This window comes from Amphiprion ocellaris, chromosome 2 (genome assembly GCF_022539595.1).
Source record: "Amphiprion ocellaris isolate individual 3 ecotype Okinawa chromosome 2, ASM2253959v1, whole genome shotgun sequence".
In the NCBI taxonomy this organism is placed as follows: domain Eukaryota; kingdom Metazoa; phylum Chordata; class Actinopteri; family Pomacentridae; genus Amphiprion; species Amphiprion ocellaris.
In genome coordinates this window covers 41,132,469-41,152,189 of record NC_072767.1, presented here as the reverse complement: position 1 = coordinate 41,152,189, position 19,721 = coordinate 41,132,469, and the positions used below count along the sequence as shown (strand labels likewise).

The 19,721-nt window shown below is 38.9% G+C and overlaps 1 protein-coding gene across 2 annotated transcripts; it reads right to left on the bottom strand.

Moving 5' to 3' along the window:
• Window positions 1–2,408: 2,408 nt before the first annotated feature.
• Window positions 2,409–7,822, bottom strand: ptgfr (prostaglandin F receptor (FP)). Of its 2 annotated transcripts, none has more exons than XM_023290339.3 (2): window positions 7,028–7,822; window positions 2,409–4,211 (listed from the first exon to the last, which is right to left on the bottom strand). In XM_023290339.3, exons 1-2 carry the CDS (start codon window positions 7,820–7,822, stop codon window positions 3,915–3,917), a joined length of 1,092 nt encoding a protein of 363 aa, XP_023146107.2. In that variant the 3' UTR covers window positions 2,409–3,914. The 2 variants fall into 2 exon arrangements, 1 of the variants encoding a protein (XP_023146107.2); XR_004848976.2 differs by lacking the exon at window positions 7,028–7,822 and adding an exon at window positions 6,283–6,483 and having other exon boundaries at window positions 4,078–4,211.
• Window positions 7,823–19,721: the final 11,899 nt, after the last annotated feature.

Here is a 19,721-nt window from a genome sequence, read left to right as displayed (position 1 = left end):
AATACAGCAACAAATAGACCAAGTAGAGGAATAAATACAGCAACAAATACAGCAAATACACCAACAAGTAGAGGAATAAATACAGCAACAAATACAGCAAATACACCAACAAGTAGGGGAATAAATACAGCAAATACACCAACAAGTAGAGGAATAAATACAGCAGCAAATACAGCAAATACACCAACAAGTAGAGGAATAAATACAGCAACAAATACAGCAAATACACCAACAAGTAGGGGAATAAATACAGCAACAAATAGACCAAGTAGAGGAATAAATACAGCAGCAAATACAGCAAATACACCAACAAGTAGAGGAATAAATACAGCAACAAATACAGCAAATACACCAACAAGTAGAGGAATAAATACAGCAACAAATACAGCAAATACACCAACAAGTAGGGGAATAAATACAGCAAATACACCAACAAGTAGAGGAATAAATACAGCAGCAAATACAGCAAATACACCAACAAGTAGAGGAATAAATACAGCAACAAATACAGCAAATACACCAACAAGTAGAGGAATAAATACAGCAACAAATACAGCAAATACACCAACAAGTAGGGGAATAAATACAGCAAATACACCAACAAGTAGGGGAATAAATACAGCAACAAATACAGCAAATACACCAACAAGTAGGGGAATAAATACAGCAACAAATAGACCAAGTAGAGGAATAAATACAGCAACAAATACAGCAAATACACCAACAAGTAGAGGAATAAATACAGCAACAAATACAGTAAATATACCAACAAGTAGGGGAATAAATACAGCAAACACACCAACAAGTAGCGGAATAAATACAGCAACAAATACAGCAAATACACCAACAAGTAGCGGAATAAATACAGCAACAAATACAGCAAATACACCAACAAGTAGTGGAATAAATACAGCAAATACACCAACAAATAGAGGAATAAATACACCAACAAATACAGCAAATACATCAACAAGTACAGCAATAAATACACCAACAAATATACCTATAATTACAGAAAAAATTGCACTAACAAGTACAGCGGCAAATACATCACTAAATACACAAATACATACAATTGCAAATACGCCAACAAATACAACAATAAATTCACCAACAAGTTTAGCAATAAATACAACAATAAATTCACCAACAAATACACCAACAGCTGTACCAGCAAATACACAGATAAGTACAGCACTGCATTTACCAACCAGTACGTGTTACAGGAGGTGGAGGCTGCATTTTTAGGACAGTGGCTGTAGGACCCTTGTTTTTCATTAACTCTTTTTTGGCCAGATAACAATGGCAGAAACTTTTTCACTTCAAACAAACCTCAGGTTTTCCAGTCCAACTACTTGTGCAACATACTAATTGGTTGGATTAAGCCTTCAAAACTGCAACTCATTCTTTATAAAGTATTGTTTGGATCAAATCAACCCTGTAAACTGTAAGAGTTTGAACAGGAAATGATATTTTGGATGGAACAGACCTTTAAAACCATAACCTACCTTGAAGGAAGTACTATTTTATTGGGGGAGGGGGACTTGTACAGACAGAAGTTGTGTGAGTGGATGAAATAAACTTTTAAATCTATAGCCCACCAGAAAAGTACTATTTGGGTAAAATAAACCTCTAATATCATACTTTGTTAGAAAAGTACTGTTTGGGTGGATAAAACCTTTTAAACTAAATGTACTTGGACATGTACAGTAATATGCTGGGTGACTTGAAATTATAATTTGCTTGTTAGAGAGTACTATTAGGGTAGAATAAACCTTTAAAGCTATAAGTGCTTGGACAGAAAGAGGTATTTTGGGTGGAGTAAACCTTTGCAACTCTGTGTACATGGACAGACAGCCGTATTTTCAGTGGTATAGACATTTAAAGCCGAAACTTGCTTGTTAGAAAGTAGTATTTGAATGGAGTACACCCTTTGAATTGTAAGTGTTTGGACAGAAAGAGGTATTCTGGATGGGCTGAACCTTGAAAATACTAAATAAAGTACTTAGACAAACTGGTGTTTTGGGTGGAATAGATGTGTAAAACTGTAAGTTACTAAGTACATTTAGGGTAGAATAGAGCTCTCTCCCATCCAGCAGTCTGCAGTCTTCCCACATCACAATATTATTTTTTAAATTCATTGCACTAATAAAGGCAAAACTTGGTTTATCATCAATTTCCTCCCCCTTATTGCTTCCCTCTAAGCCAGGGTTTAAACAACATCCTTAAAACTAATGGAAAAATGGTTCAATTTGCCATTAGTTGCTTCAGTATGTTCAACATGTTATGTCTTTAAATGGTGAAGTGAAAGAAAATCTGTTTGACAATAAAGTTGTGAAATTATTTATTAAATCCACAGGCCAGGAGGAGGAGCTGAGGATGTCTCACTCTGTTGCAAATTTAAATGCACTTTTGAATTATATCAACCTCATAAGATGCATCAGGACTAGAAAAATTATAATGCTGTTAATGATGATTTGGGTACCACACTTCAGCCAAGCAGATGATAATACGACTGCTACTTATTAGAGCAGAACATTATTTTGTTTTTCCACTTTTATTACACAGGTCAAGGCAACCACATCGGAAACATTTTGTGAAAAATCACGAAATCATACAGAAGCGCTGATGCAAAATGTCACATGTACAAAGTAATAATGTATCTACCAGCAGACCACTGAGATGAACTTCTGTCATGATTATACTGAAAAACTGCACTATTCTGGCTACAAAAAGCCCCACAGTGGACTCCAGTCATCACATTAATGTTATTTAAAACAGTTTGTGTCATTTACAGGTAAATATTTCTGCAGATTGAGTTATTTTACATAATACTTCCCACTCTGCTGCTGGACAGTGTTCATATTATAATCCAGAGAAATAAATCATCACAACAGAATTCACATCATCATCATTCACATGTGAGGTGAACATGCAGCGTAACATATTCAATAAATATCAGTACAAGACAATGTTGGAGCTGCCATGTGAAAATCTCAGCAGTATTCAAAACAAAAACAGCAACTGTTCCAAAAAAGAAAAGCTGAATATAAGAATGTCTGACATTGATTTGTGACTGTTTTTTTCTGAGCTTGAAAATGTCAGATTTTGTTTTGATGCAGAAAGTAAAGAACAAAAAGTTGAAGCCACAATACACAGTGTACCACGAAACTGTTTAGGCCATTTGGGTGAAATAAAAAGTAGTTTTACAGATAGAAGTGTTTTGGTTGGTGTAGACTTTTAAAAAACATATTTTACCTATTAGAAAGTACTATTTGGGTGCCATAAACAGACACTGGTATTCTGGGTGGTAGAGACTTTTAAAACCATAACTTGTTTGTTTAAAAAGTACTATTTGGATGAAAAAAGTAAGTACATGGACAGAAAGTGGTATTTTGGGTGGTATAAACTTTTAAAATTCATTTGTTAGAAAGTATTATTTGGGTAAAATCAACCTTTAAAACTCTATGTACTCGGACAGACAATAGTATTTTGGGTAATATGGACCTTTAAAGCCATAATTTGTTCATTAAAAAGCACTTCTTTGGTGGAATAAACCTTTTAAAATAAAGGTGCTTGATAGACCGTAGCATTTTGGGTGATAAAGAACTGTAAAACAAAAACTTGCTTGTTAGAAAGTACTGTTCGGGTGGAACGAGAGTTAATCCCACATTACTCAAAGAACCACAGTCGTGCGAGTTCATTTGGGTGGAATAAAAAGTTCTCATTTTGGGTGGCAGAGACCTGTAAAAAAGTGAATCCCACATTACAGAATGCATCACAAAACTGCAAGTTCATGGTGATTATTTTTGCAAATGTGACATGGAAATAGACCCTTCTTCATGTATTTGTGCAGTATTCCTCTCCTTCACAGCCTCCTCCTGTTTCTCAGGTTGAAACCTTCAGTCGAGACTTCAGGTGATGGATTTGATGGCAGCGTCTGGCAGAGGCATCCTGCCGAGGCAGTCGGATGGGTTGTTCTTCTCCACCGAGCTGCAGAGCATACTGCGCTGCCAGCGGTGCAGGTTATGAGACTTTGAGTCCCAGCAGCTGGGACACAACAGGAAGATTTTCCTGAGGACGGCTTTCCTCAGCAGGATGTAGACCCACGGGTCCAGGATCTGGTTCCACGTGGCCATACGAACCACAGTCAGCAGGCTGAAGGACGTGGACTCGTCTCTGGCTCTGGTGCTCAGGATGATGACATGGATCTGCAAGGTGGAGTGTGTCCACAGAATGATAACTTAAGAAACGCAACCACAAAATGGAGATAGAAGCTGCAATACAGACAAACGAATAGAATAAATGCTGAAAAACTGCAGCTCAGTTTGCAAACACTGAAATGCGCTGAAGGGAAAGTAACACTGTTATCATTCTGTATAATTCATGCCAATCTCAGTGTATTTAGAGAACACTTTGATTGACAACATTTTCCTGCAGTGTCCTTGCAAAATGTGCAAACGATTCATTTAAATAATATTTCATTGCCATAGTTACACAGACGAGTCTTTAGAGCTGCTATTATGAAGTGTTTTAAACTAAGTTAATCTATCATGAAGCTTCACACCTCTCAAACAACATATGCACTGATTTATACAAATGTACAATGATCATTTTACATGATGATCATATGCTTGAAATGGAAAAGTTATTGACTAAAATGAAAAAATGCACTGTCCAGATTAGAATAATTCTTATTGTTAAAGTGTGTAAATCAGCAGCTTCTAAAAACTCAACAGATGGTTCTTACTTCTTCAAAAGAATTCCTCTAATGAAAATTAACCTTACCCTAAAAAAAATGTGTTAACATAGTGTTTTTTATATGCTAGAATGAGTTAAACAATGAGTCATTGTAAAAGCTGAGCATTTCTGCCTTGAAGCTGAAGATAAGTTCTAAAGGAACATTTTAGAGTTGCATCTGAGTGTTATGATCCCTGCTCCAGCCCCTGTCCTTCTTCCACCTTCTCCTTCTTTTTCCCTTGGTTCCTGATCTGTTCATCTGTTTTGACCTGTCTGTCGTTTTGCCTCCCTCTATCTGTCTTCTCTCCCTCCTGTCTCTCTCTCCGTTTCACCTGCTTGCATTCTGCTACCTGCTGATTACTGCAATGAGTGTCAGCTGCAGTAATCAGTTCATTCAGGACACCTGTTCACAATCACCTCATGCCACATAAAGCTCAGTTCATTCAGTCAGTCCTCGTTGGACCATAGACTGTGTTCCCCCCTTGGATTATGGTCTCCCCCACCGAACCGCTTACCCCCCATCTGCTTCAGCTCCATGAACTCTGCTCCTCTTTCCCCCGGATTCCTGCCAGTCCCTGTTTTTCTTCCTTGTCTGCCTTCCTTGCCCCTGTAGTTTAGCTTCCCTGATTTTGTAAGCACTCTGTTTCGTTGCCTGCTTCAGTTTATCCCTGTTTGGTTTTTGTAGATTAAGTGTGGGTTTTTGTAGGTTTAGTAGTGTGACTTATTTTAGTATAGATTTGGTTTAGTTTTCCCCCCTGTTCGGTTTTTCTTTTTCTGCATTGGTTTAGTTCCTGTTTTGTTTAAATAAAAACCTGTTTCCCTTTAACCACCTGCCTGCCACTATCTGTGCCTGGGTTCTAACACTTCCTGTAACACCAAGTCACTGTTTAAGCAGAAGGGGATAATTCTAATGGAAAAAAGAATCTAAGGATTTAATCAATAGCTTGACTGAGCATTCTGTTTTTTTGGGGAAAGCAGTGATTTGTTTCTCAAGCTTCTCTATGTGTTTTATTCGGTGCGAAGACAGTACACACTGCAGCTAAAAAGTCATAAAAACAACCTTGTGTTCAGTCATTTTTCTTCACACTTCAGATTATAAAAGCTGCCAGATAATTTTTTTTCAAATCCCATTTTTGTGTTCCTGTTAGTCACTTTGTACTCAGTGATGTTGAAAATCCATCACAGACACTGTGGCCAGTAGCAGACAAGGTTGAAAGATCAGAGATATAACGGCATGTGCAAAAAAACTGTCAGCTCATTGTCAGCATTGTAAAATATCATGAAGGAATTTAGTCGTATCAACTTATATTTAATGTAAATATAGGTGTTTCGCTCATTTCTACTTCAGCCTGATTTTTATTTTCAGACCACTCAACTGTCAAAAAACAAACTCTTATAAGTTGAGCAGTTTGAATTAAAACAATAAGTGGAAAAATTTAACAACTGAGATTTCACTTAACTAATTAAATTAACTTTATAAGAAATAAAACGTGTATGAAAGCAGAAATTCCCAGGATGCAATGTTAGAGCATTAAAACTCACCACAGAATCTTGTCTCTTGCAGGTTGAGGAAACAAAGTACACTTATGGTTGCTTCTTTTCAAAATAAAGGTTAATCCCTGCTCCTGTAGACATATAATTTATCTCACTGTAAAATGGCAGCTGAGGCTCAAAGTTCTCAATTTCAAATGAATTCAATTTTATTTATATAGTGCCAGTTACAGTCAAATTGTCTCAAGACGCTTTACAGAACCCATATGAACCCCAGAGCAGCTGTAAGGCGACAGTGGCAGGAAAACACCCTTTTAACAGACGACGTGTTGAGGCAAGAAGGGCTGGTTCATGTTTCCCAGTAAATTCACCGGTTGCTGCATGCTGACGAATGAAGAAGAAATGCTTTGAACTTAGATGATGATTACATAAAATGAAAAAGGAAAGCAAATACTAGCATGTGTCAATGTAACTAGTTGTTTTAACTTGATATCCTAAGTTTGTCAAACTTGTTTTCTCAAGTTGAATTAATCGAACGAAGCTAGATTTAGTTTTACATTATTTTATTTGTCCAAGGAAAAAATTGATTCAACTTGGTAAATTTGCTGAACTTGTTTTCTTAAATTTAGGTTAATCTAACCTAGTTTTGCAATTTCGCCATCATATGACAACTTCGAACAAATGTATCAACCTGAGTGTAAACTCACAGTTTTAAAGTTGTCAAATCATTTACTGCATTCTGTAATTCTTTTAAAGTCTTGCTAAAATTAAAGGTCCACTGGGGGGAAGTTCTTACCAATAATGGGCCCCAGCAAACGCAGGACACTAACATGATCCCCAGGAGCTGCCAGATCATCTCTATGTGGTACGACGTTCCTCTGCAGTGATGTTTGCGTCGCAGTCTGGCCTGCAGCAGCACACAACTCGTTAGTGTATTGCACACGATAGAGAGCAGCAGCGCCAGAAGCCCCAGCATTGAGAAGAGCAGGGGCAGGAGCACATCTAGCCAGTCTTTGGGCTGCTCCATGGGGAAGAAGCACCAACTCCTGGAGCTCTGAACCTTGTAGGGCCTCCACAGCAGCACAGGCAGCACAGCCACCAGGGCAGCGAGCAGCCAGGTGAGCCCCAGCAGTCGTTTCATGTGGCGGGAAACCAGCATGGTGGAATGGAAGATGGGCCTGGTGACTCCGATGCAGCGCTCCACTGCCATGACGCTGCCCAGGAACAGGGGGCTCAGGCCGAAGAACACCATGCACATGCCAAAGACGCTGCACACGATGCGATGAGGGTCGAAGGTCTCCCATTTCTTCTGGGAGCTGTAGACGAAAAGCACCAGGGAACCGTTGATGAGGTGGCCCAGCAGGTCTGTAATCACCAGGCTGCTGGCAAACAGCAGGAAGGACGCCTTGGACTTGATCCGGATGCGGTTGTAGGATTTGACCAGGATGAAGAGAGCCAGGCTGTTGGAGACGATGCCAACAGTCATGGAGATGACGGAGGCGGTGACGGACAGTTCCTTCTGGCTGCAGATGCTGTTGGAGGGTTTGACCTCTGACCTGCAGCCGCTTTCTGTGCTCCCATTGGCTGACATGGCTTCAATTAAATCTGAAGTAGAGGATTAAAGGAAGATTGTGGACTTATTTAAACAAAAACTGCTGATTTGTGGTAAAACTTTTGAGGCTAAACATGTTTTTTTTTAGACTTACTTGAAGGATATCTCTTTATCAGAACATATAATTTCTTTGATTTTGGCTACAGTAAAGTGTTATTTTCAGGCAAAGCCCATGTTAGTTATGGGTATAACTCTAGATAAACTCCTTTTGTGGTGGTAAATATTGTCAAAGATGAATCCATCTCACATTTCCAATAATTATTCAAGTAAAGTAATGTTGCTGCTTAATGCCCCAGGCTGTCGCTTTTGTTGCTTCCAGTTCCTGCTCAGAATAAAAGATTATCTCTTACCTCAAGTTTAGTCTCTTCTCTGAACAATCGCCAGAAGTCAGCAACCTCCTCACTCTCGGTGTTTTGTGATGGTCAATTAAAGAAAGTGACGTCTTGTCAGCCTTCCAGTAAACGCCACTGAAGCTCAGTATTCCCGTCCTCTGTTCCGTCTGCGTCCAGCAGGTGCCAAGTCTGGGCGAGAACGCACAGACGAGCTGCGAGGAATCGGCTCCAAACTCTAACGCACCTTAGAGGCTCCCCACAGCTGTCGCATTCTGTGAAAAAGAAAAGAAAAAATAGCATGTGTCCTCATTTTTGTGCGGGGCGACACTCTGGCTGGGAATTACAGGAAAAAAAACCCAATAAAGCGATGCCAAAATACGCACGCTTCCAAATACTGGAATTTAGGCGCGTAATTGGCCAAATTGCCCATGTTTGGGTAAATTTATCAAAAAGGTTTCTTTTTGCTCTCAGCTCTGTGTCACTGCTGCATTGAGCCTCTTCACAATGTGTATAAAAATGTCACTGCCTGCTGCTGGAACATCCTGTTGCTTAGTTATCAGCACTATCGGCTGCATCCACTGACATTTCATTTTCCCAAAAAGACACCAAAATCAGCTTTCACGAGAAAAATATTCTTATTCTGCTAAAATAACCTTTTTTTTCAGTTTATTCACTGAATATTTTAGTTTTAAAATAGCAATAGTGACCACTCATATCTTCCATGTATATTACCCAATGCCAAACATCCCCAATAAGCAGATTTTTCATGTCAAACTGAGAATTTTTTGTTTCTTTGTAGGACAGTTTTCTGATGGCTCAGACTGAACCACAAGATGTGATGTTGGAGGGAGACTTTAGTTTTTCCAGTGATAAGGCTTACTGCTTGCAGACATCAAATCCACCCAGTGTGTTACGAGGAGAGGCATGCTTTACTCTAATAAGAGACTCTTCTAGTTCATTGGGGATGGTATTGATTTCCAAAACTGAAGCTGTCTATTGCATCAGTGTGGCCCTTTGCCCTTGAGTGAGTTTATTTTTTTGTTCTGGGTATACACTAGAACTTTCTTTTTCAAATCTGAAATTGCAAAAACCTTTAAATATATATATTTTTTTCCAGGCATCAATATTTTGACAGCATCTGGGCTGTTGTCTTTGTCTTGACAGGGAATGATTTAGCCACTGACGTACAAATAGATGCTCAGAAAGTCATTTTTGTTGATGTGCCATAAAAAAAAATCTGATTTTCCAGGCAGTTTTGAGCAAGGAAGAAATTATGACCTTGTGAATTGTAGACAGACTAGAGAGAGGTATAAATTAAATTTTAAAAAAATCTTATAAATGAAAAAGTCAGGGGACTAAAGTCTTCTTTGACTGAATAAAGTGCAGAGCTCTATACCGACTCTGATCTCACAGAAAGTAAAATATTGATTTTGTAGGAGTTGGCAATGTAAGATGTGAAAGTTAGATGCAGACACACAATGACTTACACATAAAATTGACCTTTTATAGAGCTATGAGTGGCAGTCCATAAGATCAGAGGTCAACAGGGACTAAAATGTCTGTCAATATTTCTTCAATCTGTACAAAACAGACGGAAACTGATGTAACCTTGTTCTCAAATAAGCAGAATAATTGTATGGAAAGACACTGTTGAGTCCAGCCTACCACATGAAGTATATTAGTTTATTACTTCTCTCTTCTTATTAACTTAGATGTTCTACTTTAGGGAGCATTGGTCCATCCTAGTATGTCCTGCAAAAAGAACATTTTATTACTTTGAAGTTTTTGAAATTGAATCAGTAGAGCCAAAACAGAAATGTCATTTTTTACCCCTGCAGGCATTTTTCTTCCTCAGAACTTGGTGCCTGCATTCTTTACAATGAAATTTGTGGTTCAAAGAAAGTAGCATGCAGGAAATCCATGCATGAGACTGATTAAAATCAAAAGAAATTCATTAAAACCGCTTGAACATGAAACAACTGTGGAGTCAGGAAATCTTCAGTATCAACAATGTGAAACTGAATGGATGACGTGTTCTGTGCCATGAAGCTGTTAAAGGTGAGACAAAGTGAATGCAAACAGTGTCCTTACAAAGTGTTCACCTCTCTTGGAGATTTTCTTATTCTACTGTTTTTAAACATTGAATCATGACCTATTTCATTGGGCCATTTACTGAAATTTGCACAAAAAGACTCTTTCCTGTCAAGATAAAGGCAGACTTCAACAAAATAATGTCAATTAATTATAAATGTTAAATGCAAAGAAAGTTGTTGCTTAAGTATTCACCTCTTTTAAAGTAACACACGTAATTCAGCACAGATGAAGCCAGTTGGTGCTGGAAGTCAAACGGTTTTTAAACAACATCTACACCCATAATGGTTTTGGTTCTGGTTATGAAGACAATTAATATGACAGTTTTAAATAGCAGGAAAAACAGCTGCCACCTGTTGACTGTTCCTTCCATTGTCCACCGTCAGTGACAAAAAGAAGCTATCTGAGAGGTGATGCTAATCAGGACACCGACATGGTTTCCTCTAGTGGACCTGCAGGTCTATTACATCCTTTGACGTGATGCTTCAAAGACATACAGTGATACTGCAATAAGTACTCTAGAAGACACTCATTCTTTGAGAATACATTTTATTGCAGAATTTCTACAGAGTTTGCATGTTCTCCCTGTGCATGCGTGGGTTTTCTCCGGGTACTCCGGCTTCCTCCCACAGTCCAAAAATATGCTGAGGTTAATTGATCATTCTAAATTGCCCGTAGGTGTGAATGTGAGAGTGATTGTTTGTCTCTGTATGTAGCCCTGTGACAGACTGGTGACCTGTCTAGGGTGTCCCCTGCCTTCACCTGAGTCAGCTGGGATAGACTCCAGCCCCCCCCCCCATGACCCTAGTGAGGATTAAGTGGTGTATAGATAATGGATGGATGGATGGAATTTCTACAGCAGTCTAATTGCTGAAAATGCAGCTTTCAGCCAACAGCCTCAGTCAGAAATAGGAAGAAGGGTCACTTCTTTCTGACTACACACCCTTTGATTTCCTCATCTTTATGTCACTGAGGTTTCTTGTGGGCTTCTCTGAAGCCACAAAAACTTTTTATACAACTTTTTGCACTTATGCAGCAGTACTGGTGTAAGACCTGGAAACAGACTGAGATATGTAAAATGCAAAATCACTGCTTCACAGCTAGAAATGCAGCAGGTATTATAACTCATGAAATATTGAGCTTTTACAAAGGCAGTGACAGTTTGTATTCTGCCATCTACATCTTCCTTCTTACATACATCATCTTTTCCTGGCTCAGTGTGGAGCAGATCATCTCCAATAGTTCTTTTGTGTTGGTGTTGCCTGCTCACTCTGCCCAGGCCACACCTCTACTTAAATTGTATCTTGGTTAGTTTTTAATTTGTTTCTGGAGATCCTTTACTCTGACAGAACACAGCCATCTGTCTGCAGTGGCTGTTCACTCAAATTTGAGCCTATGAGGAGAGCTTGCTATGCACACCGGATATGCCTGAGTGTTGTTTTGTCTGGACAGGATGGAAAGTTTGACAGACGAGGAAGCCAATTTGAATTCGTACTCTACGTCTCTTTGCTCACAAGGACTGAATGTTGTACCAGGAAGCATAAATTTACTGGATGACTGAAGTAGTAGAAAGAATGAACTTTCAATTCAATTCAATTCAATTCAATTCAATTCAATTTTATTTATATAGTGCCAATTACAGTCAAATTGTCTCGAGACGCTTTACAGAACCCATATGCCTGAACCCCAGAGCAGCCCTAAGGAGACAGTGGCAGGAAAACACCCTTTTAACAGGGAAAAAAACCTCGAGCAGAACCCGGCTCTAATGTGTGGGGACCCATCTGCTGCTGGCCGGGCGGGTTGAACTTCCACTACAAAGCATCAGTTTCCTTTATTAAGTCCTCAGAACGTTGCAGTTGGAGATCCTTGAAGCTAATAATAGACTCTGGGGTCAGTATATAGATTGAGTTTGTCTGCTGATGGCAGATCAGTGCCTGGAGCAGCTCAAACAAACAGTTAGTGCTGTCTGTGGTGCCAGACAACTGAGTCAGACGACATCTGGGTCAAATTTCAGGCTATAAACCAACATATATCAGTATAAACCAAACATTCCTAATGTGGAAACATTCTAATAATGATTAGGAATTGGATTTTACCTGATCCTAATGACATTCTTGTAAATATAACATTTTTTTGTCATACAGAAACGGTGCTCTGCTGTCATTTCATTTAATCTAACTGCTATGTATTAGTGTCATGTTTACTTCATTTCCAGTCACAATTTTCTGAAGGTTTTCATATGAAACGTTCTTTTGAATAAACTGAAGTTAACATCCCAGTTATTGCTACACATCCAAGCGGCTTAATGCTTTATCAAGCTTGAAACATGAAGAAATGTAGACTTATTTCAGTCCTCCAAACGCTCATTTCCTCTATAATTCATTGTTCCACAGAACTTATGTTAAATGTCCCTTTCTCTCTGTTGCATTTCCGAGCTTAGTGGAAAGAAACGTGAGTGAAATCAGGATGAGGTTCAGTCATCTGCAAAGAATATGTGACAGGGAGTGGAATTTAGAAAAGAAAGATGCATATCCTATGCTTCCTATAGGCATTTCATAAATTTGCATGTCCTGGTAGAAAAAAAGGTAAGTTAGAAATATTTTAAAATTTAAGGTATTAAGTTGCAAATCATTGCTCATAAAGAGTCAAAATAGGCAGTGACTGAAATCCTGAAAATGTTCAGATTTCCTCACTGGAACTTTTTCCTGTTGTGGTGCAAACAAAGTCAAATTATATCTTCTTTGAAAACAACATTTTTACCTGTTTATTAAGCATCTGGTCATATAAAAGAAATGATATCACCTAACTTTAAACCCCTTTCTATGCATTACCTCATAGCTTATATATGGAGAATTAATTAGTGAATTCTTAACAAAGTTATCTTTCCAAATACTTTTGCTATCCCTTGTAGACATACAAATACACAAAAAAGAAATCAACCTCATTCATAAAAATACAAAAAATGCCAATAATGCAAAAAATAATGCTAACAGCTTCAGTAGAAGAGAAGTGGACTTTTTTTTGGTTCTTAAAGACATTTTGCCGCTCATCTAAGACATGTCTTCAGTTTTAAATGGCTGATGTATATCTTATATATTATATATCATCCTCAAATCTGTGTCTAATTGCCCATGAATAACCCAAGATTCACAGGTATGAATGGTCGTGAAACTGCCAGATCATGAATGACGCCAGATGGTTAGGGTGGTGAAACTTTCTGGTGAAGGATCTCAAGACTGCATCATAAGTACCTGACTGGTGATGTTGTGGACTCCTTTCTGTGTTTAGAAACTGCTGTTGCAGTTTATTTCCTTCACTGCTCTCAAAAACCATCTGTCTTCTGCCCAGAATGTGAGCATCTGTGCCTTCAGATGAGTGACATTTATCCTTCAAGACAAGACTCAGCCGCCCACTTTCACCTAAAGGATGAGGGTCAATCAATTGAAGACAGTAATATTTACATTCTGGACAGAGAAAATAGAGAAGAACAGAGGAAACCACCCACCCGAAACTGAAATTGGATGATGATATACATCTTGATCCCCATCAGTCAGTTAAAACTGAAGAAGCCTCTTGAATTGCAGAAGAAACATTTTCATGAACCAAAAAGAGAAGTTCAGTTTCCAGCTACTACCATCTACTTCAGCTGAAGCTCTTGGGATCACCATGACCTGGGCAACTGAGAATTTACACATACAAACACAAAAAGCAGAGAAGAAATCCAAATGGCTGTTTATTTATTTGCTGGTTTACAGCATCTAACATCACACATTCTGATTAAAAACACTGCAAAAAGTGACAACCACCCCAATACCTCAGCTGAACTAAGGTTACACCAGCTAGGATGAAGCCAAGCCTCATTCTATCTGTTTAAAGAGAGCTTAAAGTAGCTATTAAGGACACGTTTGGAATCATAACTGATCATTTTAAGTGCCCTGTAAAGGAGTTCTTCAGTTTAAGTCATGCAAGGGATCTGAGATTCTAATATTCTAAGATTCAAGGTGAGATTTACAACACTATGCTGTTGATTCTTGTCCTTTTTGACAAAAAATGCTGCAAATCAATGAAATAAATGCTCGTGATGACAAATGACATATATAAAATGTTCTGAGTGTGTGATTAAACCCTCATATTTTGCATATAACATTATTTCTGTTTATGGCATGTCACTGAATATAAGAAATGCAGTGTAAACACAATAAATCTAGACAAGATAATCAGGCAGGACTAGTGACATGTAAAAATACAGCCTCTGGAGCAGCTACTAAAGAAAAGGAAAAGATAGATGAAGAGTTATGCTTTCCTTTGTCATTCACACAGATTTGCCCTTTTTCTTGGTTGATTTCTTGCTGTCTGTTCTGATTGTGAGAACTGGGTGTCTTGTCATCTTACAGTGCAAATAAAATCTGTGTTTCAGCTTCTTTAATATGTGGCCTGATGGAACTAATTATCCGACAAGGTAAGAACCGATGCCTCAGGTGACATTACACCTTCAAGTGTGCTGTCACACTTGGCAAACAATGGAGAAGGAAGGGGGCTGGTCACAATGTAAGGCGAGCACAGGCATGGGAGCGCAATCACATTCTTTTGTTGGCTGCATCAAATGGGGCTGTTATAATAAGCCGACTGCCTCAGTAGGGTTCGGATGGAGCCAGGAGCACATTGAGCAAAATGGGAAAATAACCCATAATGCTGGCTTTTTGCCAGCAGCACCGTTGTTTCCTTCTACGCATCTCCATGTAATCACAAAAACACTCCTGAGCCAAGATTCACAGGTAAGAGACGTTCTCTCCGTCCTCGTCTCCTCTACCACTGCTTTTATCTCTGTGTGTCACCCAATCTATTTCACCTTGACCAAAAAATTTACCTCAGTTTGTTAATTAAGCAGAATTGGTGCAAAGTGGTGGAAGTTGGTAAATGTGAGAGAAAGACATCGTCCTGAGCTGCCTTATGTTCAGCTTTACTGTGAGACTGTCAGACTGAACTGAAGATGTGACCCTTATAGAAACTAAAAGTTTTCATTAAGACGGGGTCAGGAAAGTTGAAATTTGTAGTGGCATCACTTCTGTTGTGACAGTATGTGAAGGTATTTGTGTTTTTGTGAATTGTTGCTTCTAATCTAATCTTAACTGAAACTGCTAAAACTGCAGTGATTATATTGTAATTTATTCCTGTTACATTGATTATTCTTTCTTCCATTATTGTAATTATTCTGGAACCATATATTGGTGTTGCAGAATCCAAAAAACATGCAATGGGAAGGGTATAAGCTTCTCAAAGAGTCTCAAATGTCAAAAGGTCGCCAAAGTTCTAACATTGTATCTTTTGCAGATATTATGCTCTCAAATTCGATGTCAATCAATCCAATATCTGTTGAGACATTTTATGCGTAGATATAAAGTCATGGGGTCACCAAAGTCATCTGGATTCAGATTTCAAATAGTTGTTGAAATGTTTCAGTCTCGACCAAAGTCACAAATCTTCCACAAGACTGGCTTTGCTCTTCAATGAACCAAAAAATGTCCAAAAAATAACAGCCAGCTGTTGTGGTTCTTCACCTTAGAAGTTGATTAAGGTGTATTTTGCAACAGTTCAAATCCACATTTGCTATGTGGATGGATGCATCCTGGTGGAACAACAGCCAGTTTGAAGCTTTCCTCTTCGTTTTTATTTGATTATTTCCAATATTTGAGTTTTTGTGGACAGTGATATAAGGATTTACTCTATACAGTTCTGTCCCAAAATGGGAGTTACACCCCTGATTCCAGGTGAGGCCGAGAACTTTTGAAGTACCCTCTTAGATTATTTATTCATTTGTCTTTTTTGTATATATGCATGACCTCATCATTACTAGGAAGATGGAGACCATATAAATGCGATTTCAGTTTAGGACACAGATAGAGCTTACATGGTGCATGTCGGGTGAGTAAGGTTCATGGGGCAACACTTCAAAGCCACATTTGGCCTCTTCCACCACCTGAGGCTTTGCGACAGATGCGTTGTTGTGGAGCAGCAACAAACAGTTCCAAGCTTTCCTCTGCTTTTTTATTCGATTGTTTCAAACATTAGGTTTTTTTTGTCTGCAGTAATTTAAGGTTTTATACAGTAATGCCCCAAAATGGAAGACATGCCTCTTGTTTCTGAGTGAGACCGAGAATTTTTGAAGTACTCTCTTGGATTATTAATTTATTTGTATTTATTTGTAATTATGCATAACTTCACCATCACTATGAAGATGGTGAAGTATCTGATCTGATACTTGTTTCTTATCATATGGAACTTGGGATGCGTGGGTCATCACAACGGAATGTGTTATTCTGTTCCAGAAACCCAATGCAGTGTTTAGATAGGGGCTCCCACTCCAGGAACTTGATGGAAGCAGCTCTTCAGGAGCCGTCGAGTTAAGGGGGATTGGTTGAAGATGCTCCCTGCTTCCCTATATGGTATGTAACAGAGAACCATATGTTGTGACTCCCTACATGTCTAAAACCAATAAAAACTGATCACTGGCCATTGCTCTGCGGGATTTCGTATTGGCTTCTTGAAGTCTCCATGGCACCTGGTCAGATGCTGTCTTTTTATATAATAAATTATATTATGTTAATAACAGTGTCAACAGACGTTTTCTTCAACATCTGCACATCCTTGAGGTCTAAGAGAAACTACGACAATGGAGACCATGCAAATGGCATTTCAGTTTAGGAACCAGATAGACATCAGAGGTTGCAGGTCAGGTGATTAAGGTTCATGGGGTAACAGTTCAAAGCCACAATTAGCTGCTTCTGCCACCTGTACTATGTGGTTGGATGTATTGTCCTGAAGCAAAAGCAGGCAGCTCGTTTTTTCCTCTCTTTTTGTCATTTAATTGCTTCAATTATTTGAGTCTCTGTGGACAGTGATAAAAGGCTTAATAATATACAGTTCTTCATGAAAATTGGAGCTATGCCCCTTGTTTACGTTGGAGAACTTTCTGAATTACCCTACATGAAGATGAGTTTTTAGGGGGTATATTCAAGGCTAGAGAAAAACTTTAAATATTTAAACAGATTTCTTGTCACATTTAACTAAAAAAGTTTCACAATGTTCTATTAATTATAGATTTTATAGATCTGACAATAATGTTTCTCCTCCAACACCATCATTAGCCCCCTCCTGTTCACCCATCCACCCTCCAACACCATCATTAAGTTCGCTGATGACACCACTGTGGTTGGCCTCATCTCGGGGGGTCATGAAATGCCGTACAGGGAGGAAATACAGGAGCTGGCAGGGTGGTGTTTCAGGAACAACCTGGAGCTGATCACCAAGAAGACCAAAGACATGGTCATTGATTTCAGGAGACATAAGGGTGTCCATGCTCCACTGTCCATCAACGGTGTTTGTGTGGAGCGAGTGGCCTCCTTCAAGTTCCTGGGGACTCATTTATCTGAGGACCTCACCTGGACAGTCAACACAGCAGCACTGGTTAAAAAGACACAGCAGAGACTCCACTTCCTCCGAGTGCTGAGGAGGAACCACGTGGAGGAGAGACTGCAGGTGTCCTTCTATCAGGCCACCATAGAGTCTGTACTGACCTACTGTGTGACTGTCTGGTTCTGCAGAGGGTTATCAGGACAGCAGAGAGAATCATCAGCTGTCCTCTGGCCTCTCTGGAGAACATCACGACCTCCCGCTGTATCAGCAGAGGGAAAAAGATCTGGACAGACAGCACACACCCTGGCCAGAAGCTGTTCAGCCTGCTGCCATCAGGGAAGAGACTGAGATCCTCAAAATGCAGGACAAACAGGCTCAGGAACAGTTTCTATCCATGGTCCATCAGACTCCTGAACTCCAAACACCTTCTATCTGAATGCACAATGTCACTTTTTGCTGCTTTCATGCAATTCCATAACATATTCATACTCTACTGGTTATTATTCCATTTCATTTACCTCCCATATTGTATATATCTGGCCACCTTTGCAGATGTTGTCATTTTTAACATTGTTTTGTTATATATGTACATTTGATTCTATTATTTAATGTTGATACTTTATTTCTTATTGTTTGTTGTTGTGCACCGTCCAGTGGAAGCTATTTATATTTTCGTCATGCCATCTATGATGACAATAAAGCCATTCTAATTCTAATTCAAATTCTAAAACCTAAAGGAAAATAATTTGACAAAGGTGTTTTGTGTATTCATAACTTTGTCCTAAAAGGTACTATTCCTTTGTTTGCCTATAATAGACCTTGCACTGCATTTGCTGTCTTGATATAACAAGCAGTGCACTGTGCAGGATAACTGACAGCACGTTTCCAGGAGGTGTTTGAACATTAAGCCTGCAGGACAATCAGTGTTCCCAGAACAAAACTCCATCACTTGGGGTCTTTGTTGTGTGCTGACTCTTCTCTATCTCACCTAACAATTCCTGCACCTCATCCAAGTGTATCTGCTGCTGTCATCAGTTTTTCTCCCCCTTTACTTTCATTGTGTCCGGCACACAGCGTAGCAAATGCAGAGAGACTGCGTGCTTTGTAAAGATAGAAAACTGGCACCTGGTGTGTGTTTTCATGCTTTGAGTAATAAAAAGGAAAATTCTCAATAATTACTCATTTGACCTTGAAAGTAAAAAGTTAATTGCAGAGAACATAATGGCCCATTGAGGGAAACAAACAGGCTGATTCATCATGAGATTTAAGCTGTAATTAGCGAGGAGCATCACTGTTGTCCTCATTGAAAGAGACCGATGGCACATATCGTCAGTTACAGCAACTTATTGAACAGGAAAAACCTTCGCCGGCGGTTCTGCAGTTAGTGCAGACCTGGATAAACAAAGCAGCTCTTGGCAGCAAAGCAAAAGAGAAAAAAATCTCTGCTATTGAGTCTCCATCTGCTGGGTTTGGGATGAAAACACTGATAACCTCATAGAGTTTTGTGCAGTTCGTTGAATGGACTGTAAACTGGAATTTCTGTGATGAATGCAAATAATTTGACAAGAGCTGTACATACGGATTACCATATATCGGTCGAATTATCTGAATTTTCAGAGTTTAGTTTTGTAATTATGTGATGAAAATGACACAAACCAAATTATTGATGCCCAGTGTAACTAAGATTTTAAGTTTTTCAAGAAATGAATGAATTCTTTTTGATTTAGCTCTTCATAACCACTACTAAAAGACATTAAAATGTGCTGTCCTACCATCTTACATCTTACAATATAAAGTGGTTCATGAAAAGGAATGCAGCAACAACAGACCCTTAAGTTTGCATAAAATGAGCCCAAAGATGCACAAAAATGATTGTTGGATGATTTCAGATGACAGAAATTATGGTGAAGTTTAGTTCTGAATGAGTTCAATGAAAATGTTGATTGATGTGAGAAACTCATGAAGACTCAAGCAGAACAAATATGCAGTTGCTGGAAATGGTGTCGTCAGACTAGAGGTCGAAAAGCGAAATGACATTGTGT